At 37.9% G+C, this 26,381-nt stretch overlaps 1 protein-coding gene across 4 annotated transcripts in view; it reads left to right on the top strand.

Annotated features, from left to right (window-relative positions):
• The window catches only part of sema3bl (sema domain, immunoglobulin domain (Ig), short basic domain, secreted, (semaphorin) 3bl), an 86,569-nt gene that overhangs the window by 43,922 nt on the left and 16,266 nt on the right, over positions 1-26,381 (top strand). For all 4 annotated transcript variants that reach the window (XM_036135420.1, XM_036135414.1, XM_036135405.1 and 1 more), the window contains exons 4-9: positions 3,465-3,584; positions 17,888-17,978; positions 22,158-22,274; positions 22,636-22,778; positions 24,202-24,316; positions 24,488-24,557. In XM_036135420.1, coding sequence (XP_035991313.1) covers positions 3,465-3,584; positions 17,888-17,978; positions 22,158-22,274; positions 22,636-22,778; positions 24,202-24,316; positions 24,488-24,557 — 656 coding nt within the window. The remainder of the gene's footprint in view (positions 1-3,464; positions 3,585-17,887; positions 17,979-22,157; positions 22,275-22,635; positions 22,779-24,201; positions 24,317-24,487; positions 24,558-26,381) is intronic.

The raw sequence follows: 26,381 nt of genomic DNA, 5'->3' as shown, positions 1-26,381 counted from the left end.
TACTAATGAAATAGTAAACTGAGATTACAGTAAAAATTACAGCAAACCACATTTGTTTTACTGTTTCTGGACATCAGATGATGAACTTTTCGGTAGTATGTTCCCATGTGAAGAGAGCCTTCTTGACACTACTATTGGCACTACTCTGTTTATGTTAATAATTGAAATGGTAAAAAGTAATAAAACAATGTTTAAGATGTTAAATGGTTCTGCTCAGAACTGTTAAATATACTGATGCGGTTTTTGGGGGAGACATAAAAAATGTAACATTTTGCATGTATTTCTGTGCAGGAATAGTTGTGGTCAGCCAATTTTCCCTAATAATTAGAAGGAACATTGCAGGCTTTTGTTTTCACCAGCTATTTTTAGTGTGATTTTCAATTCTGGCCAGAATAGTTCTCCCTGAGAGTTTTAGTAATGACACCACTTCATTTCAACCACACTTCCTTTGTTGCCACTTCATCTCTAAAAGACCACACAGAATTGTAATACCCAAAACCCCAGACTGGATGGCTGGAGACATATTTTAGCTTTTCAACATCTCATTCCACTTTTTTGTCTCCAAGGCACCTAAGATATCTAAGACAACGTTCTCCCAGAACATGAGGCAGATTTACACGTTTGGTCCTCTCAGCTCAGCGTGACATCATGCATCTTGTTAGAAAACAGAGACAAAGGGAAGCCCACTCTTTTTTCGGGTTGGCAGACAATCAGTGCCACAGCATATTTTACATTTCCAACAGCATGCTTGCATTAGCTGTAAGCATTAGTTTTCACATGTAGTCCCTAGAGAATGTAGACCCCTACCTTAACTCAGATTTCCAAAAGATTATCAATACTGAAGTTGATGGAAGGATAATCAAGTATTAATTAATGTCATTAATTAACAAGTTGAAGTAGTAGACTATCTTACTGTATTAACAATGTAATTCTAAGACTGATTTTAAATGATACCTCTAAATCCCAAACTACATGATGTTTTTTAGGTTTTATGGAGACTGACTTGATCTTAAACTGTCAGCGAACTGCAGTCTGAGGTGGAACCATTCATGTCTTCATTGTATTCCTTGCAATTTATGTCTACGGGTGTTGGGAAGGTCTGTGATTAGCCAACCTCTATTTTGAAGTATGAGGAAATTATAGAGATTTTGTGGAAGATGGAGTCAGGTGATGGCTTTGAAGTATGTGTGTTGCTTGTGATGTGCAGTGAAGTCTCAATGAGAGACTATGTAATGACTTTATTGTAATTATATGTCATATAGTGAAATCACAAATGCATCTCCTGTTATGCATCAATGTACAATCAATGATTAAGTAAGATAAGATGAAAGCAACAATAAAAGAAAAAGTCAGTTATATATAAAATGTATTGTTAATAGTTTACCTGGTTAAATAAAGGTAAAATGTAAAATAATAATAGTATTACTAATAATATATTGGTGTGAAAATCAGTGTTTTGCTGCACCATGAATAGGTACATGATTTTTGCATGACACAAACTCTTTGTTTTTTTAATTTATATTAAAGGATCAACTGGCAATTTGGAATTAAATTAAATTCCCCCCAAGAAGGTAAATGGGTATTTACCGATTATCGAGTGGGAGTGAACCATCTGAATAGTGTAGTGCAGGGGTCACCAACCCTTTTGAAAGTGAGAGATATTTCATTGATGTTGTTTCATACAAAGGGCTGATCTTGCAACTACAAGCATCAGAGTTCACCATAACTTTAGGTAAAAAAAATAGATTTTTCATGCTTCGTTATAAGATATTGTTATTAATAAATCTATATAAATGCAAGTGTGACTGAACAAGAAGAGTAACTGAACACAATAAAATTTTATTTGCAGCTCACTGGTGGACTGTTTTTTTTTTAGAATGGGCTTGTGGGCACTACATGTGGTCCTCAGGGGCTACTTGGTGCCTGCGGGCACCGTGCTGGTGTAGTGTGAGATGGAGTTAAGTTATTATTTGGTCATAGCTGTAACTGAGTCATATTTGGATTGATATTATTGCACTGTGGTGTTATTTAAGCAGTCGAGTGATTTTTCTTCACAAAGGATTTAGGATCTTAAAAGGATCACATAGAGATATTGGTAGATAACACACAGGCAAAATAAAAAGCAGAAAAACACACCAGTAACCTCGGGTGTATTTCAGGTTATCTCATTCAGTATTTTCTAATCAACACTTCCCTCCATGCACAAACACGGGTGTCTAGATATGATCCATATAATGGTACAATGACCTTGATGGTCTTTCCTTAGTCACACCCATCTTTTTTTCTAGGTGGCAACAATTATTTTCACACCAAAACATTTGAAAATCATTAACAGCTACAGACACAATGAGTAATTTTCTTTTCTCTATTAAAAAAACTAATTAATAAATGTACTTACTGTAGGTATATAACTTTGATAAAGTAATTGAAATTGTTAGGGTTACAATTACAATTTATTTACATTTCAAATGTTATAAATTGTAATTTGAACAAGTTACTATATTAGTAACCTTTCAGTTACTGAAACTAAATCTGATTTTATTGCATTTCAAATATTTTTGGTATGAAGAAGATCTCTATATTATGAACATTTTGGACCACACACATGCGACTGACGCTAGAGTAATTGTGTTTTAATGAGTTTGATCTGCTTAACTCCAGGCAATGATAAGTCACAGCTTAATTTCCTCTGGGTTGACAAAACTTTGCTCAGTTGCTGTTTAAAGAGATAGGATAAAGGAAGAGGTCATGCCCCCACTTCCACAGAATCCTTGCAGAAATATCATGATACTTATCTCTTTAGACCCCACATCTTTTGGTTTTGCTCTTCTGTGTCACTGATTTCTATTTGGTAACGTTTATCTTTGTGTTATTGGGGCATTATTTTGGCTTTTCCAAAACTTTGACAATAAACAAAAAAGATCTTGCAAAATTAATTATTTTCACAAGTCATATTTTAATACGAAAAACGTGGACTTATTCACACTTGCATACAGGCATTCGGTTTGTTTCAGAAGTTATTTTGATCAGGACTCGCTTGCAGTTTTCCTTACTACATCGGCATGCCACTCATGGCTATCATCCAAAATTCAGAGACATGAGTACTGCTGGGAAACTTTTACATTTTATCTGATAAAACTCTTCTTGGCCCTCTCTGCAACATGTGATCACGAAGGCTCTTTAAAAGAATGATTTAGGTCATGGAAATCAGCTTATCTGCATTTGGATGACAGTTAGTATGATTTGATTAATTGCATGGTTTTCCAGATATGTTTCTCTGCATAACAAAGATTTATTTCATCATGGCTGTTGGCAGGCATTTCCTGTTGACATACCATGAACATTTAAGCTACTTTGCATAAGTTGCAAACACTTAAGGGGTTTCTGTATAGAGCCATTAATGACATACTTATGTTGGAGGTATAAAAAGACTTTTAATTAGCCTATGTGGATTTGTTTTGCAGACGGAGTGTGCCAACTTTGTTCGCCTTCTGCAACCATACAATCGCACCCATCTACTGGCCTGTGGCACCGGTGCCTTCCAGCCCATGTGTGCCTTTGTCTATGTGGGCCACAGAGGAGAGGTAAGCAGGGATATGGGGTGGGGGAATGGTGTGCATCTGTTATTTGTCTGGACATACATAAACAAACAATTTTCTGCATACATAGAACTACAATTAACTTGGATTTTTGAGTACAACTATTGCAGCTGAACAACATATGTTTTGGTGAATGTATGCTAAGCTGCGCTACATTATTTTATCATATTTAAACTTGACATTTGAAGATAAAAAATAGTTAAATCTCCACATAAATGATAATCATAGTCTTTTGTGGTGAATGGTGGAGATGTGCCTGGGTTTTTAATACATTTTTACAGTAAGGGCTGGATCTTCAAAAGGTTCGGATGTAAAAAAATCCATGCAATCCAATTATCATGTGAAAAGCTTATCTTCATACCAGGTGCAAAGCAATTTGAATGTGTAGAATGTGCATCTGCAAAAAGCTATTATGCAAACTATTGTGCAGGAAGAATGTATGCATTGGATGTAATAAGTCTAAACACCCCTGTTAAAATTTTTCGCTACATATGTATACTGTATTTTGATTCAGTAGACCCCCTCCATCAGTCATAATGAACCTGATTTACTATCTTAAGTTCAGCTTTGCCTTGAAAGGTTTTTATTCATCTTTAGTTTGCACCTTCAGTTTTTAAAGACGTTCCAACTATTAAAAATAATCTTATCATGCAAAAGTAACAGTGAAGAGCCAAAATACCCACACACGGTCTTTTATATAACATCTCACAAGAAAAATAGCCAAGAATGACTGAAACAAACATGGAATAACAGTGGCAATAGTATAACTGGATGCTTTTACACAAAACAACTAGGACTGGTTAATGTTTCAAAAAGCTTAGCGAAAAGTTCTGGTCTGTTGAAGTTAAGCTGAAAGGTTTTGTACAAAATCATTAGAAGAATCTAATGATTTCATGGAACCAGTCCGAGTCCAAGCAGGAAGCTGAAACAACAAAATTATGAAACCATGAAAGAAAAATTTAAGTTTTGGAATGGCCTAGCCAGATTTCTGTTAAACTAAATTTAACAGAAATCTGTGTCGTAACGTGAGGAGGGAGTTGAACTAGAGATGACATCACAATTTGATAGACTTTTAAGAACTTTTGCAAGGCAAAGTAAACAAATATTATTAAGTCAAGATGTAGGAAGCTGGCGTACCCTGCCAAAAAAGACTGAATGCTTAAATTGAATCAAAAGAAGCTTCTACAAAAGCATTAATCAAAGAGTATGCACTATTATACAGCCAGATAATTGCAGTTTTTTTATGTTTTTATTGAGCTCTTTTCATCTTAATTTAATGGGTATATGTCACATTACAGGTAGAAAAAAGTTTTTAAATGTTTTGTCATGATGGCATAGTTTACCATTACAAAAGCCTGGCATACAGATGTGTCGACATTTTGAAAGAAATGTAGAAATATTTTACTGAAATTAAATTGTACTTAGACTGCATCCCATAATTGAAACTTAAGGTAAGCCAAGGCCACCTTGGCCCATCCAGAATAAAGTGGGCTCCCCATTAGGCCCAACAGCATGTGAGCATTTTCTGATTGTTTTTGGGTATGCTGATAATATTCATAGAGCGTTTGTGGTGGTGTCTTTTGTTCGTGGCAGCATATTACTAGGTGACACATGGGCAAGCCTGGAGGAGGAAAAGGGAGTTGAATGAACATTTGAAACAGAACTGGATGTGCTGGTCACAGCCCAAAGTTGCATCATATTCCCACCAACAACATTAGATATAGATATATAGATAATTACTTTATTTATCCCCGATAGGGGAAATTCATAGATTAATGAACGTTAATGTAACACTATTGACACCATAGCTGTTATGTGCATTTTGTCTAGGCCTGACTGTGCTGGTTGCTGGGAGACTCAAGAAATTAGAGATTTTTCAGAGGAGTCTGCTCTTTAGATGCAAAACTCCCTGCTGTTGTAAAACCAAGGTACCATCGGTGGCAACTTCTCATGCTGCTACTGAGCTAATGTAGTTAATGATGCTGTTTAAGCAACACTGAAAGTGTTGTAGATGTGCAGAAACCACTCATCTTGAGAGAAAGATTTAAGATATTGTGAGGAAACATTTGGTAATGGGAGCATTATCTATTGGATTGTGGACAAAACAGCAGGGGCAAGGACAAACCTTTTCGACAAGAACTGGGTGGTAATCAACTAAGCGATTAATTTTTCAGTACAAATTACATTTTTCCAGACATACTTTCTAATGAACAAGGAGGTTGTGGACACTGTAGAAATGTCTTAATCCCTTACCTTCGGCATATTTACAATGTTATTAACAAGGCATGATAAGCTGAGGTAGCTTTAATGAATCCCTAGTACTTATATGTAAACCCTAAACTTTCCCTTCAGATTAGAAGTATTTCAACTGAAATCACAAATGGGAAGTGAGCACTGCATATACGGTGCTCAATTCTTGAAAAACATTAGTAGTGCAGAAAGAAGTGAAGTAATCTAATGTACACTGGAACAGAAACATAATATTGGAATACTATCCAAGCGAGATGTCTTGAAAGTCTGATGAATTAGTGGATGGCATTAAAGTTCTTCTGTTAGGCAAATGTTCTTGAAACAAGTATGTTTGATACTAGTTTCCAACAGAAAAACAGGCATGGATCTGGGTACAAATCACTGGGGTCTCCACAGACAGCTCTGGCATGAGTTTTGTCTTAGGGCTCCTCAGCCACAGCACAATCCTCTCTATACATCTTTTTAACTGCACCGGCTTACTCTCCTCGTATCCAGTCGGCTCACATCACAACCATTTAAAAGATGTGAACCTATAAATGGAGCTATTAAAGCAAACCTGTATTTTGCTGTTTCAAGGCAGTTTTTCAGGTTGCTTCCCCCTGCAACGGCCCAGCAGGAGGGGGTCAAAATCTGCATTTGGGGAAGGGTTCGCTGACATTGGCAGAGCTGTGCGAGGGAAATGAGCGCGATGGCAGAGTGCCAACCATTTAGAGAGCGTTTGCATTGATTTGTGAGTACATGTAAAGAAACTAAGTGCGGCGAAACCCTTTCCCCCCTTTTTCTTAAGTATTTAGGTGGTCATCCCTGTGTGTGTTCTCTTTGTGGTGCAGTTTTCTCTTTCCCTTCCAATCTGTCATTTTCATTGTGGTTTTTACTCTAAGGGATTTAAGGCACAGGAGAAGAAAAAAAAAAACAGCAACAAAAAGATAAGTCAGCAGAATTCCTGCAAAACTGGTAGGGCTTTCAGGAAAAAAAAATTACTTTCAAATTGCTGCACAATGCTTTTTACATCTTAAACCAGAACTCATCTCTCTGCATGTAGTCACCCCCCCCCCCCCCCCCCATAAGACATTTTTCACCTTAACAGTACAAATATACCACAACAGCTGGTACAGAATGAAGTGTAGTCCCAGGTTGACTGAATCATCTGCTGACCTGTTTGCCCATTAAGTGAACTGCAGGGAGTCCAGCAGGGTGCCAGCGAGCTCCTTCAGTTGCATCAACACCAGCCTCTCAAAGAGTTTTATGACCACAGACATCAGGTTACAGGTCTGTAGTCATGTAAACCCATGATGATGTGTTTCTCGGGGACTGGGATGGCGCTGGAGTGTTTGAAGTATGAGGCAACCTCACACAGCTCCTGAGAGATGCTGAAGATTTCAGTGAAGATTGGGGCCAATTGGTCAGTGCTTACTCTCAGGGATGAGGGGGAGACATTACCAGGTCCTGGAGATTTCCCGGGGTGTGTGCTAGGAACATGGGGAGCTTGTGTATCAGAATGGAATGTGGACAAGTTGGTGGGAGGTATGAAGGACTACCTTTCAAACCAGCTGTTAAAACTGTCAAAAATGGCTGCCAGACAAGGATTCTGCATAAGGTGGGTTCACGCGTCTCTGTAGGCCATGTTTTTTCTTAATGCATTCCAAACTCTGGCTGGGTCGTTAGTTCTGAAACTGTTTCTTAGCTCCTCACTGTAGCGTCTCTTAGCTGCCTTGAACTCATTAGTGTGTTTGCTCTTGGCCTACTAATGCAGGGCTCGGGCCACACTGCTGTAAACCAGTTTCTTGTTTCTGCGCAGCTTCTCAGACATGAAGTAAACAATGGTTTATTATTGTTATATGTGCAAAAGGTCTTGGTCTGTACACACATCCTCACAACAGCTGATGTATGAAGGGATAGTTTCAGCAAGCTCATTCAGGTAAGTGGATGAAGCTTTAAAGGGACTCTAATCTGTGAAGTTGAAGCAGGCCTAAATCATCTGCTTTGACTCATCAGTCCACTTCCAAACTGTTCTAACCACAGGCTTAGAGGTTTTCAGTTTTTGCCTGCAAGTTGGCAAGAGATGAAGTGTTAGTAGAAACAATGAGCAGCACTCATTGTTTCTTCTATCAATACATTTCCCCTTTTAAACCAACGCATGGACGCGCAGTTATCTCAGATAACTCAATCCAGCCATACTAATCATAAACAACAGGTGTGTTCGAAGAACCCAATTAGCCGGATCATGATTAGCCGGATGAAATCATCTTGGATGTCTCATTTGATCTTGGATGGTTTAAGCAACGTACGAAGAACGGACCCCTGGTCTTCATGACACTGTTTGGTTGGTAATTTGTTTTCTATCAGATCTCTGAGGACTTCAAAGAACAGCAGGTATAATCAATTCCCAAATAGATTTTATTTAAGGGCATCAGCATAAAGGGGGATAAATTCCTGTGCGTGTTGCACAGAATTTTATTGATAAACAGAAAAAGATTAAGACAATTTATCCTATATTCCACTTTACAAGTATGCACTACTGTTGTTTTATAACTAATTAAATAAAATAAATTTGTAATGTTGGCATAGAACAATGTTTAAAAAGTTCAAGCAAATTCAACAGTTTTTTAAGGCACCGCTAAGAGAAAAATTAAGGTTTATAAATGTTGTGCTTTAAAAATGATATAGAACAAATTCAAAAATGGAGTTGAAAGTAAAGTTATCATTACTTCATTTATTTTAGTCCTTCTCACATTTAATGCATGCAGGTTTTTGATAGAAGTTAGTGTTTTAGTAACTCTGTGCACCAAGGTGTGCACAAAATGACAGATTTTAGACTTCTTCAGCTGGGCCTGTTGCCTTTCAGATACAAGCTGTCTCTCAAGCTTGTGGAGGTCTAATACTGAAGTCTCTACAGCAATAAGCCCAGTCCTGCAGAGTAGTTGGAGTCTGTTTGACATCAGCACCAGAGGGATCCTACGCATTTACTGAACCAATTGTTTAAAGGTAGAAAACACAGAACCGCCTGTTTGTGTGACCTCTCCCAGGAAATGAGACACAGAGTCTATCAGACAAGACTCTGGGTGGGATGACCTTTAACCTACTACGTGTTTCATCTCTGCTAGAGGTACATGTACACATTTACCTTCTGTTGCTCTCCCACCACCACACTAGTGTGGCCAACATTGTCTAACTGTTGTCTAAGAGCCACACAAGTTTTATATGAAAATCTGTGAAACTTTCTATAAACTATGGATTGTACTCACTTGAAAGCAGCTGGTCTAAAGTGAAGAAACAGACTTTTCTTCAAGCACTTTAGTCAAATTTTATTAGTATTGGAAACTTTGTTGTTTGTATTCAGTATTGCCTAATCCCCACAGTATTTTTTACAAGATAAAAACAAAATTGTGCTAGGCAGAATTCTCGTCTATTAGTAGCTTTTATATTTCTGGGAGGTCACAGAGCACATGCATTTTTAAAGCAAGAGAAAGATTCCTATATATAATGAGACACAATTTCATTTCGCCAGTCAAAAACCTGTATTAAAAAATGTGTCCTTATTTACAAAGAGTTTAGTAAAACCAATGTTTAAATAATTATCATCATATGGTATTCATCTAGGAATCTGTGAGTGCCTCTGTTCCTCTTACCCACAACCCAACGCATATAGACAGACATAGGCTGGAGTCCCCACGGCGAGCGACACAACTGCCTGATGAGTCTCCTAGACGTACAAATAAACCGCTACCATACAGTGACGACATGAGGAGGACGAGACCTCACGCAAATACACAAACAGCCAGTCAAACAAAACAAATGACACCGAACTGAGCACATAAATATGCAGAGATGCCGACAGAAACATACACAAACATGATGAGAGACATGCACTTTAAAACATAAATAAAAAGAAATGAGCTGTGTGTCAAAGCACACAAAGAAGAACAAAGAAGAGATTAATTTTTGCAACAAACAAAAGCTGTCAGCATTTAGGAAATTTAAATGTTTACGCGTTCAGAATTCCTGAAATTGGAGCTCAATATTTCCTTGTTAATAGCTCTTTCTAAACTGAAGCATAAATTAAAAGAAAAAATACATGCTCTAGCCTTGGTTTATTTTAAACATTGTTAAAGCAAGCTAAAAGCTAATGTAAACTAAACCCAGTAGGAATACGACAAGGTCTATCCCTCTATATACTGTATATAGAATGCCTGCTCTGCTTTAATGCTATGCACCACTCCAATTTCTTGTTTGTTCCTAAACAACTGGATGGGAACGTTGTCCTACCAAAATAACATTTTGCTAAACTTTTCAGTCCAAATTGCCTGATATGAGATGGTCTCGTTGATAATCCTGTGCTGTAGTAAGACTTTATAGACCCGACGTAGACATCCCACTTGAAAAATCTTGAGTTTGTTCAAGTCTCACTAAGTAATGGTTCAGGGATCAGATCTGTATAGGATTGCCGATATCAAAGTGCAGACGAGGTGCATATTTGTTCAAAGGGATTTCTTCCAAATGCATACAGCTGAAGTTATCTTTTTCTGTCACCATTAAGCTGAGATGTTTAAACTCCTGCATCTGTTCAGTCAGAACATCCTCAAGGTTAACAGTGGTTGGTGTGCTCTCCATTTTAAACAGCTTGTCTACATTTATTTTAAAGCTGTGAGGCTGGTGGGTGAACAATGATGCATAAGTTACCTGCAAATGCTTCTATCAGCAAAAACACCCATCAATATCAATCATTAGGTTGGTTCCAAACTGGTTTGCCTGAAATTGCACACACTTGTCCCTGTCTTCTTTCTGTCTTGTTGCTGAGAAGAAATTACCCCAACGCGCAGGACACCAAATTTTCCTGTCCTATGTTTTTCAAAAACAACCATTTTTGTTTTTCTTCCTCAGTTCAGAATCTGATTTGTGTTTTTCTTTACTTTTTCTGCTGGGTGTTTACTTCCACTGTCATGATTTCGTGTTAGTTGGGACCGAAGCGCAACAGACAAATACAGGAGGAGCATGCCAGATATGAATTTTACCTATGATGGGAACTCAGGGCTGACAGGAAATAAAACAACAAAAGATGATCTGACACTTCACCCAGTTGGTAGTTATTGTGTGTGTGTGTGTGTGTGTGTGTGTGTGTGTGTGTGTGTGTGTGTGTGTGTGTGTGTTTGATTGATTGATTGATTGATTGATTGATTGATTGATTGATTGATTGATTGATCGATCGATTGATTGACTGATTGATATAGCGCTTAACAACAACCAACTAAGGTGATTGAAGGACCTTACAGTAAAAGTTACATCAAAAAAGAAATACACAAGAACAACAATAAAACAAGAAAAATGCCATTCCACTAAATGGTATTAAAAGACTATGTAAAAAGATAACTCTTAAGCTTAGATTTAAAGCTTCTCTGGTCAGAAGTTAAACAACGATCTAAAGGGAAGTTGCTCCAAAGTCAGGGTGCTGACACTGAAAAGGCCTGGTCACCCCAGTGCTTTAACCTAGTTCTTGGGGCATCTTAGAAAGGGCAACTTGATGATCTCAAAGAGCTCCCATGTACAGGAAGACCTAAAAGTTCAGATGAATAGGGTGGGACTAGTCCATTTAAAACTTTAAAAACAAACATTACGATTTTAAAATCAATTCTATAATGAACAGGGAGCCAGTGCAAAGAGAATAGGACTGGGGTAATATGCTTACATCTAGAGGTGTTGGTTAAAAGACGGGCAGCTATATTCTGAACAAGCTGAAGTCGTCTTAGGAAGATTGATGGACACCAATATACAGTCCATTACAGTAATCAAGTCTAGAACTGACAAATGTATGAATGGCCATCTCTAAGTCAGTGTGATTTACAGAAGATTTAACTTTATTCAGCAAATGCAGATGATAAAAGCTAGATTTGACTACAGAGTTAATTTGTTTATTAAAGTTAAACTCCTGGTTGAATATAATCCCCAGATTTCTAACTTAAAAGGCAAAGCACTGATATCTGTGGTAGCAATATCACCAAATAAAATACATTCAACCTTTTGATGGTTTAAGAACAAAAATGTTTTACACATCCACTGCTTAACAGCAGTTATGCAGTCTACAAAAGAAAAAAAAAACACGTTAGTCATACTTGGTTTAAGAGACAATTAGATTTGTTTGATTACTGAAACTCTACACGGATGAATTAATGAGCAGATGAGAAACTACTATGATAGAGTATGAAAGTAAGGGATGAAGCGAAAGCACTGGGTAAACCTGGGAACAGATACAATCAACAGAATATGACATTAGAATAGGCAGAAATGCCTGAAAAAACACAATTTACTGATCTAAACTCAAAGTCCAACAGATCTTGACAATCCCCCTTTAACTGGTAGGTTTTATCACTTTTTGCAAGCAAAGCCACAAGCATCTGGGCTGTATGTATATATCTGAAGAGAGTCCAAGTGCACCTTAGTGGGCTGATATGTAGGAATGCATGCCACACACTTTAAATGATTGATGATTTGGTAGAGTTGAGCAGAAGTTTTAGATTTCACTGTAAGTAGAGAGTGAGCATAACAGAAAGCTTTAGTTTTGTTAAATGGTTATAAAGTATATATTTGATAGGTTAGAGATTAACAGAATAGCAAGATGAAGAGTTTTTACTCAAAATGAGGATAATGCAGCCATCTGTATGTGTATGTTCCGACTTGTCGTAATACTTGTGGAGTGGGGGTCCATGATATTGTGTTGTATTATGCTTGGCAAAGCTGAGCACAAAGAGGTCTGGATGTTTCCTTCTCTGTATCACAAAACTTGTATGTATTTGTTTTGACAGAGTTTGGCCCGAGTGACTCTGACACTCTAATAAGCGGCTCCATTCCCGTAGAACACGATGAGAAAACATATTCAGACACAGACATTCACACACAGAATTGCTTAGAAAACTTGACTCTTGCTCATCTGGGATGTGCAAATGAGCTATGTAAAAACATACAAAAGAGCACAGCACAGCCAGCGCACACACCCATATAAGCTTACGAGGAGAAAGGCAGAAGGAGAAAAGAGGCCATTTTCTACAGTAAAAACATTTCTATGAACAGAGAAAAAGAGATCAGAATTACCACTAGGAAAATGGTTAAACTTTCAAATTTCATCACTAATAATGTGTTTTATATGAATTTTATATAGTAGACCAACAGATTAATATATAATTGTAAAATGAGGGGAGGGATAGATGATTTTCAAAGTGTGCCATACATTTGTATTTAGCCCTCCTTAGTTGATACTTTGTTGAACCACCTTGCGTTGCAATCACTTACAACTTCAAATAATTTGAGCTGTCTCTAATCTTTTATTTCTCCATTCTTCTTTAAAAATGTGCTTTACCTTTGTTTGTTCCAATAGCATGTTTCTGTAAGCAGTAATTTTTGAAGGTTGTTTTAAAGATTGCTGTGTGGATTAAAGTTCGGACCTTGACAGGATTATTCTAATGCATGAATTTGCTTCAATCCAATCCATTCGTTTTTAGCTCCGGCTGCATGTTTAGGGTAAGGAAGGTGCTGGAAGGTCATCCTCCACCCTAGGTCCTATTGCAGCTTCAAACAGGTTTTAAAAGTGTATTCACATCCATCTATCTTCTCTTTAACTCTGACCAGCATCACTTGTACTTGCCAAAGACAAAAACATCCCCGAGCCTGATGCTGCCGCCACCATGCTTCACAGTGTGAATGCTGTGTTCAGGGTAATAAGCGGTGATTTTCCAGCAGTTACAGCATTTTACGGGTAGGCCAGAAAGTTACATTTTAGTCTCATCTGTGAGAACCTGTTTTCTTCACATGTTTGCTGTGTACCCTTGTAGCAAACTGAAAGCTGGACTATGGCTTTTATATTAACGTTGCCTGTCTTTTTAAATCTCTTCCATTAAGGCTAGATTTGTGGAGTGCACAACTAAATATTTTCCTGATGATAGAGTCTCCCATCTCAGCAGCTCCTCCAGAGTTGCCATGGACCTCTTGGCTTTTTCTCTTACCAATATATTATATATTTGTCCATGTTCTGTCAGTTTTAATGGATGGTCATGTTTTAGTAGAGTTGTATCACACTCTTTCCATTTTGGCATTAAACGTTTTGCTTTGAACGTCCCCATAACTTTATCCTTGAGTTACGTTGGGTTTCTTATAGCATATCAGAGGAAAGGGTGAGCAACACAAATGTTATACTGTAATTGTCAGATTTTTATGTGCAAACAATGTTGAAAGCCAGATGTTGTTTTCCTTTCTGACACTTTAAAATGCTGTACCTCTTAGTGCCAAAGAAAGAAATTTTTAAAAAGTTCAAGGGGTATAAAAACTCTTGCAAAGCGCTGTAGTTTCAGAAACGCACTTGTGTGTTTTTGTGTTTCACCATTGTGTGTGCTGGTGGGCTCTATACGTTCCCTTTGCTACCTGTAAAAGTCATTTGAAAAGCTGCGAGGGCTTATCCGTGTTCCTCAACACGTACTGCTGTGTTGCACAAGTGAGTGTGTGTTGGTGCACTTCTAAAGCTCCGTGATCTTTTGATGCACGTATTGTTCACCGTTTCTGACAGGTTTATTTAAGCAGCTGACTTCAATGTCATCATCTCCCCTGTGATCTCCTCTCACTGAAGGACTCGCCCACCATCTAACAATACTCCATTGTTTATGAGAGGAACATGGAGTGAGAAGCAGAGTTCATGGCCAGGGCACTTTAATTTGTCACATGGGTTCGTATCAAAGTCAAAGTTTTATAGTTAGTCCTGTCACCTCCCATTCCTACTTTTATCCTGGAACTGGGCTGCGTTTGATCACACCGAGACGTTTCTGGTACAGACAGCCTGGTACTCTGGTGGCATTGAAGTGAAAGAAGAAAGACTGAAAACAAAAGGCCTTTTTTCCAAACTGACCCTTTCTTGACCTAAAAAGTCAGACAGTCTAAGGATGTGGACAGAGTTCATTTAGTGAGTTTGACCAACCAGTGAGTTAAGTAAAAAAAAAAAGGAACCCCCTCCAGTATTTTTTATTAACTTTGTTCAATGCTGGAGTGAGAACAAAAGATGTGGGCAAAGATTTATTTTCACTGAGAGACTAGTGCAGACCCTGTTCAGCATAAAAAAGAAAATGTTGGTATTTACTAATGAGGTGCTTTGTGAAGTTAGCTCCTGACACATTGGATGGTGCACCTGGCCCAGTAATTCATCGACATTTCCCTTTCTGACCCTTTCATTGTGCAATGATTAGCTGAGCTCAGTGCTACATAATTCACTGCAGATTTCACCACAATTTACAGCTTTTAAAATTAAAAACCCCGTCAAGGTTTTGCATCTGTGTTTGCTGCTGTGAGGTGGAGGCATCAGGAAGCCAAAGGAGTACTTTGCAAAAATATGACTTTTGAATTTATCTGAAATACCAGTATTGAAAGTATAAGCCAAGTAATTCTATAACTAGGATGAGAAATCTAAGGTCCAAAATCCAAGACGCTTTGTGTTTTTTTTTCTTTTCTTTATTCATAAACTAAAGCTTTTGTTTCTAGGATTTTATCCTACTTAATTTTCATGTATTTCTCTTGAATGTAGACATGTGCAACTTAAACTGATCATCAGGTTTAAATACAGTTCAGGGCAAATTTATCATTAGCACCAGTATTATATTATTATTGATGCCTTTGGACCGTACTTTTCCAAGGGGAATAGATCCCACAACATGCACTTCTTCATTGAAAAATAAACAAGAATGTGGTGGAATGTTTAAATTTACCCAGACTTCCTTGAATCCATGCAGTTTCAATATTATACACAAAGACTCAAATGTATGCATACACCCCTTTACTATGTAGAAAAATGTAAGTAAACAACACACTTTTCTTAGTTAGCAACAAGCCGTTGGTATAATTCTGGCTGGTTATTTAACCACTGTTCTTGGCACAAAATTAATGGTTGAGCTCATTTAAATTATTTTGTTTTCTGGCACTTGATTCTTAACAGCAGCCTATAAATTTTCAAAGCGTTGAAATTGACGCCATTCCAGAGGCTTAATGTTGGCCTTTTTAATCCAGTCCAAAACTAGTTTTATTGTCTGTTTGGGATCATTGCCTTGTTCAATCGCCCACTTGCAGCCAAGTTTCAAACATCTGACTTAACTGTAAGGGGAAAATACAACTGCTGCTTCAAAAATAGTCCAGGAACAATCAAAGTGTTGCTGCTGCCAAGCTTTTCAAAGAAGCTGAAACACCAGTGTCACTGTCCACATGTGACTTAGTAACAGGGCCCAGATAGAAAGATGGGTTGCCTGTTCCACAGATGTTAGAGCATGACTTTAATTTGCAGCTGCCCATGTGGACCAGCTAAATGCCTTCTGCAGAAAAGGTTCATGGTCAGTCAAGATAATCCCTGAGCTATTTGCCTACGAGACAAATGTTTTGAAGAAGTCAACATGAGGCTTTCAAACTTAAGAACACAGAAACAAATGTCAAGCATGGTGGTGATAGCATCACGGTGAAGGATCTGTTCTGATACAAATAATACTGCCGTTGGACACAAAGTGGGCAGAAAAGGGACAACTTCTCCCAAATGCTTCAACTTAAACAAAAATCACCACGTATTTCAAACTTGAACACCACAGCATCCCTGTCAAAGTGCATGGTCCTGGTTTTAAATTCAGTTAGTGCGAGTAAAAGCAACCGATAAGCTCTACCATTTCTGTCAATAGCAGACCAAATATCCAGCCACAGTTGTGCCAGAGGCACAGAGGCATGTTAATAATGGCTACAAAAGCCCTGTTGATTCTGGACTTGCTAACCAAACATCATTGTGGGTGTATTTGGTTAGTGAAACTAGGAGTATGAGTTTATTAGCGAACGATCAATAAACCTTATTTATGATGTGTGCTGAACCTTGTTTCTTAAATATTTTCACAGAATGCGTAATGGGCTTCATGCTTATTTGACCTGTGCTGTAACAAGTAACAAGCGTTAAACCACCAGCTGTTTAGGTCTGTTTCTAAGTGACTCTGTGGTAATTTGAGACGTTTCTGGGGGTCTGCTTTTGTCATTTCTGAAATAAGGTGGTGGTTGATCTGCTCAGCCTTAGAGGTTTATTTATTCATACCAGCAAATTTTACCTCTGCACATTTTGAAAGGTCAGATTTAAAGTATCTGATAAAGCAGGTTTTTAGTTATTTTAGTTCCAAAATGTAAATACTTAATTTATTCAAAACCGCTCTACATGATTAACAGGATTTTTTTTTTTTTCCAGAGGAATGTATACTGTTGTAAAATAAAACAAAAAATTAAGAACCATCCAGCTTGTTTAGGCTAACTGCAACAACAATTTAACATGTTGCCTTAATGTTTGTCCTTTGTCTGCAGGAACACGTTTTAACTGAGTTTTAACCTTTCCATAACTCACAACAGTTAAAACGTTGATAAAGTTCAATATTTAACAACGATTTTTATTTGATAGCAGTGTTTTCATTTATTACCCAGCTGGCTTCTCTTCATCCAGTTCTCCCAGGACTGATCTGCACTGGGAACTGTGTGGGAAACTTGTCTGAACCCTGGCAGCTGCACTAATCCTAAATTTCCTCTTATCGCAGACAGCTCCTTCGTTCTCAGACAGGCGAGAGTTCGATGAAAGGACGGATAAATGTGAAAAACTGTGTGAAACTACAAAAAGTCCAGGTTGGACTTATTTAAACAATCAGACAAAGAAGGAGAAGCTGGCCTCCCCATCAATAAGATTACAGGCTCCTCTTATAAAAGGTTTGGGTTTGTCTGCTTTGTGGCTGTACCTGCTGAACTTTTGTTAAACAAGGTAATCAGTTTCAGGCAGTGCAATGGGCTGACCTTGTAAACTGGAAACGAAAAGATTTTCCACTTGGAAGAACCGGTGAAGAATGTATGATTCAGTTAATATTTCAACTCCGTAATCCGAATCACATGAAGTAAGCCTATAGTTCTGGCGTTTTTGGAGCTGTGATAAATATCAGCCTGATAGAGTCCTCCTCAGGGCCCACCTGCTGGACTTGATTTACACACTTGTAACTGTGCCCTCTCTTCCCCAGCACGTGTTCACCATGAACCCACTGAATGTGGAGAGTGGACGAGGGAGGGTTCCACATGACCCCAGCTTCCCGTTTGCGAGCACCTTTAGCGGTATGTCACAGCTCATTTTTCCATATGTGTTTCCCACTTCATCATTTGGTTTCTGGAGCTAATAGGGGAATATTGACTTTGTTTTCAGCTGGTACTTACTGGTATTTGTGAACTGCATAAAAACAGTATAACAGCTCTTTCACCGTCATCTGTTATTTCCTTCTTCCTTGTGGTACAGAAACTGTAAAAACAAACCCTTTGATTTGTCTCAGAAGTTGAAACAAAGATCTGGAGATAACATATTTCTAATTTGTTGCTGCTTGTTAAAACACCAAAGGGGTGTGCTCACAAATAGTGGCTCTGACTGCATTTGGTTTAGTTAGAGGGGAACAGTCGAGCATTTTACCAGTTTGCCCTTATAACGAACTTATAATACAATTAGTTCTAGTTCATAGATCAGCACATAAACAGCTGGGACTAAGTTCTCAGTCTTCTTTTTGAAAATACAGTATTTAATAACATTTGTTTTAAATGCATCTGTTTAGTTCACTCCTGTTTTCTTGTCTCATGCTAACTGTATTTTAGTTTAGTATCTCTCAAAATCTCTTTTCATTCACATACTATATTTTTATGTTTTAGTTATCGTAAGGTAAACATGGTTTTAACATTTATACATTTACTGTTTTTTAATTGCAGCAACCATCTAACCACTACTAGATTGCTGTTCCTCATTGATAGAGATCTTCACTCACTTGAATTAAAGGCAACATCTATGCTGTTATTTCAACTGTACTTATTTCAACTTTACTTAACTCTACAGAGCAATGCTAACAATGGCTGACTGGATTAAGCTGTGACTTCCTTTCTCAGTTTGAATCTATAGCTGCACACTTTCACTCCATGCATACATCAGGCTCCTGCATGACAGAAACCAGTTGCAGTTTAGATCATTAGGGCATAACCTTGTGTTTGTATATTTCACATTTAAAGTGCAGAGGATGCAGTTAAGTTAAAAATGAGTGGAGAGGCAAATATTATCAATAGCAAGTCCCCAAAGTGACATATTATGTTTATAAAGCAGCCTAAACTACAAGCAGAAATACCCGTTCACACACAAAACACACCAGTCATTAAAGGTAAATATCATGAGACTTTTCTCCTACGTTTCTTATTTTACAGAGAGTAAGCTCCCAGTTAGAGCAAAATTAGAATGATGCCATGGAGGCAAGTTAAGGTTCGACAAGTTCAAAGGTGTCCAAACGTTAATGCCACTCAAAAACACTATAGATTTTAATGCATTCAGGACCAACACTGAAACTGTCAAAAGTGCAGTGCAACATTTGATTCTTGTAACTCTGGCTAAGTTTACTATGTGCTGGCTTTCTGGCTTCAGTAGGCAATTTTATTAGAGATCTTCCTGAATTATAACTCAGAAAATTCAACTTTCGAGTACAAATCAAATGCACCAATATATTCTGAATGTGGCGTATCTTTAGAGTTGTAACCACAGATCTGCCCGTGTACCCCCTCAGCTCTATAGAATGACACTTGTATGTTCACAAGACATCACCTTATTAAAAGTTGTTAAAGAAACTTCTCTTGGCTTCTTAAATGCACATAAATGCACACATCTTGGACCTGTCCTCACTAGAGCAAGCATTTCTGGGTGTTTCTCTTGAAACGTCATTAAGTATTTATTGCAACTTGGGAAGGAACACTGATTTATGCCAGTGACAGATGATCCTGGGATCTTTTTAGGGTGGAGGCCTGCGTGGTGTGTGTGTGTGTGTGTGTGTGTGTGTGTATACATCTGCACAGCTGGGTGATTCCAGCATCAGAAATCATCCTGCAGTGCTTTGTGTTTTGCAGCAAAGTTTTAGAGCCAGAGCCAAATATTTAGCAGTTTGGACACAAGCTATCGTACACAGTGGCCACATGGGCACACAACTGTTCAGCTTCACTGCAGAAATAGTGAGAGATTTAGGAAGGTCCATACAGCCAGAAACATTTGATAACGGCAATTGTAAATGCTGAAGATGGTGATGTGTTTAAGGTGTGTTCACGTCACACTTTGGCAAACTAAAAAGCTGACGGATTGGATTTTCTTCTCGTCTTAGCAAAGCTGTGTTCAATGAAATTAATTTCTTGACCTGGATTTTTTTTTTTTTCAAGCAGTTATTTTTTTTTAGACTTTCAACATCAGCGATCAGTGCCATGAATAACTAGAATTTCTCACAATATTTCATTGGGCAATTCTTGAAGCTGTTTATCTGTATCCAATCCAATTCAATACAGGATAAGGAAGAGAAAAAGACAGAATGATAAAGAAACTGTATGAAAGTCCTTTCCTTATTTACAAAAGACAATAGTGAACTAAGTATGGCCAACACTAATTAGATTTTCTATCTTTCTATAACTGCTCATGAGATAACTTCATAGGACAAAATTATATGAAGACCTTTCTGTTTGTAATTCTAAGAATAATGGGAGGGTGCGTGTGATAGTGTTACTGCTGCCAAAGAAAATAAATGTCTTTTTTCCACTCACGATCATGTACAAAAGTTATCTGTGGGCCAGATTCAGTTTCAGCAGTATGTAGGAAAAAAAATTAAGAACAGCTGAGATTTCAGAACAAATAGGGTTCTACTTAAAAAAACTCCCAGTGATGACAATTCATTATCTAACTAGTGGAATTTCTTGTCCTGTGCTTTTTCCCAAGTCATTTCAGGCAGATTATCTAGCTAATGACAGATAATTATTCCTTGTATTCATGTAACCCAGAGGTCAGAGGCAGTGCTGGATACAGACTTGCTCACATAAGTGCTCTCGTATTTTAGGTCAATTGTGTTCAAGCTTGTACCTCAAAATAATTACATTACTTTCCATATCAGAAAAAAAAAATATGGTAAAACCTGTGAAAGAAAAGTGAGTTAGTGCCAAACTCAAGCATCAATTCATAACACAATGTCCACTCAAGGCAATAGTACTGACACCCAACTGTCCAGTTCCAGTTTTTGTAGATAAAATCATGTTTTATGAGTCCATTTATACAGTGAGGAACTCAAGAGAAGGGATCAGTGGCTTAGAGACCTAACAAACTGGCACTCTATGGAGGGATTTAAAGGGGACCTATGATGCTCCTTTTTAAACTAGTCAGGATAGGTGTATGGGCTATGCAAACATGTTCATTGTATATTTTGCTCAAAATCATTTTCATATAATGACATTTCACCTCCTCAGTTCTGCCTATTTTGAGCTCTTGCACCCCTCATACAGAGCATTTAGCAGTAAAACCAGCTGACTAAACATACTTATTTTTTTTAACCCTTAGACTGTTTCTAGAAGCAGTAGAGGCCAACATGAAAGGACAAAAACGTGCTGCATTGCAACTCCAGTCTGTTTTTAATTCACCATGGTGTAAAATGAGTGCTTACACACTTTTTGTAATTTCTGCTACTGTCCTAACCAGCATTTTTACTCTAATGTGCAAAAGTCTGCCACCGTAAGGTCCTTTCAGCAGCTGTCACATGAATAGCCTACTTTATATTAGCGAGCCATTCAGTGATAAATGCAAGTCTAGGTTTTCTCCACGTTATGCATCTGTGTTTTACCCATGAGGCTTTAATTACAATGCAGTCATGTAGCTGATTGTGTAGCAAAACCTTGATTTATTATAAAACATAGTATTTCATCACCCCATAAAGGCTATGTTCACAAACAGCTGTGATTGCCTGACGACTCTCCCATGTTATTCCATAATAGAAATCTCTATGTCATGTCTTCTTCTCTCAGGTTTAGTTTTTTTTTTTTGCTTAAGCCATAACTCTAATTGTTTCATAATCCTGGGGCAAAACGTGTTTTCAACTTAGAAAACTTTTGATGGATGACTAGAAATATGTCCTCCTTACCTGCATTTACTTCTTAACAGATCATCCAAGTTTACTTACCGTTAAATTTCCACCTGTACAAATTATCTTGTTTCATGATGGTGAAAGTGGTTTTGATCCTAATAAACTATATTCTGCATCAGGCAAGCTTAGGTTTCAGTGCTCAAAGCTCTCTCATTGTTTAACTTCCTCTAACCTGGTTGACTGCACTGGCCGCAGTGTTGCTGTCATCAGTAATTTGGTTCATAATATCAAACTAGTTCTGTTTTGGTTTTTCAGACTCAAAGAAATGAAATTGCCTGTTCAAATGTTTTGTCTTTTTCTCTCCCCCTCTGACTCTACCTGCCTACAGGTGGGGAGTTATACACAGGACTGACGGCAGATTTTCTGGGAAGAGACTCTGTGATCTTCAGGAGCATGGGAGGTCGCACCACCATGAGAACAGAGACTGACCAGAAACTTCTTCATGGTGAAAATCAAACTTTACTTAGCAAGCCTATAAAAACGATATCACCTAAGGACATATTTCCTCCACTAGTACTAAAAATAGCCAAGTCTTCTTTACATAGTTCCAGTATGCACAAGAGTAAGATAAGAAATACCTTTATTGTCCCACAGTAGGGAAATTTGGGCTTGACAGTGGCAAAAACATTGTAAGATAATATTTGTATCTTTATTTTTGCTGAGAGAAAACAAGGCCACCCCATTAAGCTATAAAGTAGTGATAGAAGTTATAAATATACAATTTTACAAGGCCGAAAAGATGATTTATAATGAGTTATCTTCTTTAGCTTGTGTCTTTTTTTCAACCTCTCATTTACTCCTTTCAGACCCTTGGTTCGTTGCTGCCCACCTCATCCCAGATAACGATGACAGGGACGATGACAAAGTGTATTTTTTCTTCACTGAGAAGGCCTCAGAGGGAGGGGACAGGGAGGAGGCCATCCATGCAAGAGTTGGGCGAGTGTGTGTGGTGAGATATAATCGCTTCTTATTTTTGAGGCAGTAAATGATTTGGTTTCCAGCTTCTAGCGTTAGTAGAGCTTTGCTATAAGTTTACTTTCCCTTACAGCAGTTGTTAGGAGGTAACTCTCTGGGGGATTTCATAATGAAAACCTCAACAGAGCTACAAGGAGCCAGTGATTAGATTTAAGAACATGATCCCACAACTTACTTCATAAGTAACAGGACAGGGGATAATGTGTTTAATGCTTAAGCCTTTTTATTATGACACTCGCAAACCTTTGTGTTGAAAGGACAAATTTATTCTAAAGTATTCACATTTCCCTGAAGGGGTGTGAAGGTGTCATTATATTCAGAGTAAGCTAAATGTTTTCTTCTCCCAAACTACATGCAGCTGTCAAATTTCCCAACCAGAGACTCCAAGTGCGTTCCAAGCTCTGCAACATTCTGTCACGCATTTATTTGTCTTATAAAACCATATGTGCCCTTAAGAAGCCAACACAAAAAAGTAGACATACAGTCATGTTTGCCTGTATTTATGCATAGAGCTTTAGGGCTGAAAGTCGTAACATATTTAGAAAAAAAGACATTCATAGTTGTCTGGTTTTAACTGTCTTTGAAAACTTCAGTTTTATATCTATATCTCTTTACTTTCCTCTTGTAACCTTTTTGTTTTATTCAAGTGCAACACAGTGTCTGTCATTGTGCCCACTTCCTTCCTTCCTTCCTTCCTTCCTTCCTTCCTTCCTTCCTTCCTTCCTTCCTTCCTTCCTTCCTTCCTTCCTTCCTTCCTTCCTTCCTTCCTTCCTTCCTTCCTTCCTGGCTGACTTAACATGTATTTTTGTAGTTTTGTATCATATTAAAAAAAATTACCAAAATTTTATATTTTCTAGTCTTGAATTATTGAATTTGGTCAAAATAATTTGTAGTGATCCTAACTGCAGAAAAATAAGGACACATTTAGTATCTGGTTTAATACGAACAGTTATTTGACAACACCTTTGGGCGTGCTCTTGCAGTTCTATTCTACATACACGCTTATTTCATGGGTTTTTTTTCTGTCTTTTTCCCTCCACTCAAATACTTCTCTGTAAAACCATTGCTAAGTTAGTTTGAGGTAACATCACCTATTCAGCCAACAGAGAATGTTACTCTTATTTTCTCTAAAAGCTCATTAAACTCATTAACACACTGTTTGGATGACGTTCATCAGTATCTCTTTTAAAATAGTTTTTTTTTTCAAGAAGGTCAAATCCTACCTTGAATGCTTATATAAGGAACCCTGAAAAAATAGCTAAAGTTGGAGTCCACATATGTCATTATTTAATTAAAAACTGGTGTGAGTAAAGAGCCAAAAGCATGAATGTTGTTTGTCTGGCAACAAATACTCATCTGTGTTTATTTGGTTGTTTGTCTGCATTTTTTTCCTCCAGAATGATGTTGGAGGGCAAAGAGTTCTAGTCAATAAGTGGAGCACATTCATAAAAGCCAGGCTGGTCTGTTCTGTACCTGGACCTCATGGCATCGACACGCACTTCAACCAGCTTGGTGAGATAAGCACACAAAAACCATAAGCATGGCAGTTTTTACTGCAACGTGAACACATTTAGAAACTTTCATTGGGACGTTGTGCCTTTGCTTTCTTAAACAAACAAAATATTTCCTGGTAAAACTTCATCAAGCTCACATTACACGCACAATTTTTCTAATTTGAACCAGAGGATGTTTTCCTGCTGCGGACCAAGGATGAAAGAAACCCGGATATCTATGCAATTTTCAGCACTATCAGGTAAACAGATCTGCAGCAAAATGGGTTTTATCATCATCTGAGCAACATAAGGTCACACAGAAAATATTTATGAAAACAAAGTAATGTTTTGCATTGATTCTGTGGTAATTTATGCTGTGTTTCATTTTAAGAGTAATTTACTGTGTCCAGATTAAGTTGCTGATGATTGTAAACAGGTTAAATAAATATAACTGCAATTATTTAAATGTTCAGCTGTTTTAACGGTTTAGTTTCTTATACAATTGAGGTAGACTTACTGTTTTTTTTTAACATACCGTATTTTTTTTCACTATAAGGCTCACTTAAAAGCCGTAAATTTTCTCAAAAATTGATGTTGTGGCTCATAATCCGGTACACCTTATATATGGTTACCGTTATGCTTACTGACCAATTTTATGCGGTACAATTCACTCAAAAATCTGTTAAAATGTGTAAGTACGACTTTGGTAAGCAACAAAGCCGTTCCTTCTCAAGGGATATTCTGAGCATTACGGTACACTGTGTCACTACCTGATCGGACCCTTGAGCTGTCTACAAGACTGCCTGACTGTAATGTAGAAACTAGAAGTGCATTAATGTAAAGGCCCCCACATTCTCGGGTGTAGTTCACTCTGCGTAGGTCCGCGTGTAGAGGTATGTGCACAGCTCAATTTGTCGGCGGCAAGAAGTCTTTGCATTGATCTGTTTTATATGTGACAACGAGCTTGATCCACTGAGCTGCTCCAAACAGGCTGTCACAAGGATGCGCGGCATCACAGTCCCTCTCTGTTCTCACTGACAGGTGTGCAGTGGGAACCTGCTGGAAAAGAAACGGCTCTAGGTGCTCAGCTAGCTTATCACACATTTTACCATCCATTCTGCCGCTTTGTCCCACTGGCAGAAAGTGTGGGAATTGTAGGAATTTGCCACAAGAAATGTAGACAGCAGACTATGAAGGGTAAAACTTCCACGGAGAGTCAGCGCAGAGTCCACCAAGCTCACACTATACACACAGTATGTGGGAGCCTATAGGCAGCCCGCGCTTAGAGTACACGCTAGCAATAATAAACCTAGTAAGTTAATTCAATATAAAAGTTAAGTATATTTTGGCCTTATGTTAGAAACAGGGCAGTGTAGTCCAGCTACTCTGTCTTCTCAACAGTGACGGAGAGCTGTGCAGGAGCAGTTCTAGACAGGGGCCAGTGGCCATATAGAAATGATCCAAGCCCCTGTACTAAAGACATGACAATAAATACACTTCTTACGATTATATGCACTGGCGAAGAAACCACAACTTTGACCAATTGTATTTTTTACCTACACAGTTTTACTCTAACAAGGATTCAAAAATAACGGTGTTTCATGTTTAGCTTCAGCTGTATTGAGCTGGGATCACAGTTTTCATCTGCTAGATCAGAGGTCTGAAACTTACAGTTGCAGAGCCACAAGTAGCTCACTTAATATTAGTAAACAATTAAATATTGCCTTTTTTTTGTTTCATTCTGTTGTTCTGTTCCCCTATGAAAAAACACTGGCCCCACCTTGGGCCCCCCTGGTAAATTTGATCTAGAACCGCCACTGGAGCTGTGTACGTGAAGGGGTGGAGTGATATTACAGACTTGATAAGAATATTTAGTGTGCCTTATAATCCACTGCTCCTTATATATGGACAAAAACACACAGAGACAGTAATTCATGGTGCGCCTTATGGTTAGAAAAATACGGTATATGAATTGGTTTGTCATCTTACCTTTATAAACTGATGTAGGTTTGTACTCAGAAGTGTAATCACACAGCATGGTATATTTCATCTGTGTAATCATTTCCTTTCATCTTTTCTCTAAA

This window comes from Fundulus heteroclitus, chromosome 1, assembly GCF_011125445.2.
Source record: "Fundulus heteroclitus isolate FHET01 chromosome 1, MU-UCD_Fhet_4.1, whole genome shotgun sequence".
Lineage (NCBI taxonomy): Eukaryota > Metazoa > Chordata > Actinopteri > Cyprinodontiformes > Fundulidae > Fundulus > Fundulus heteroclitus.
The sequence above is the reverse complement of the archived record's forward strand: the minus strand, read 5'-3'. Positions and strand labels throughout refer to the sequence as shown.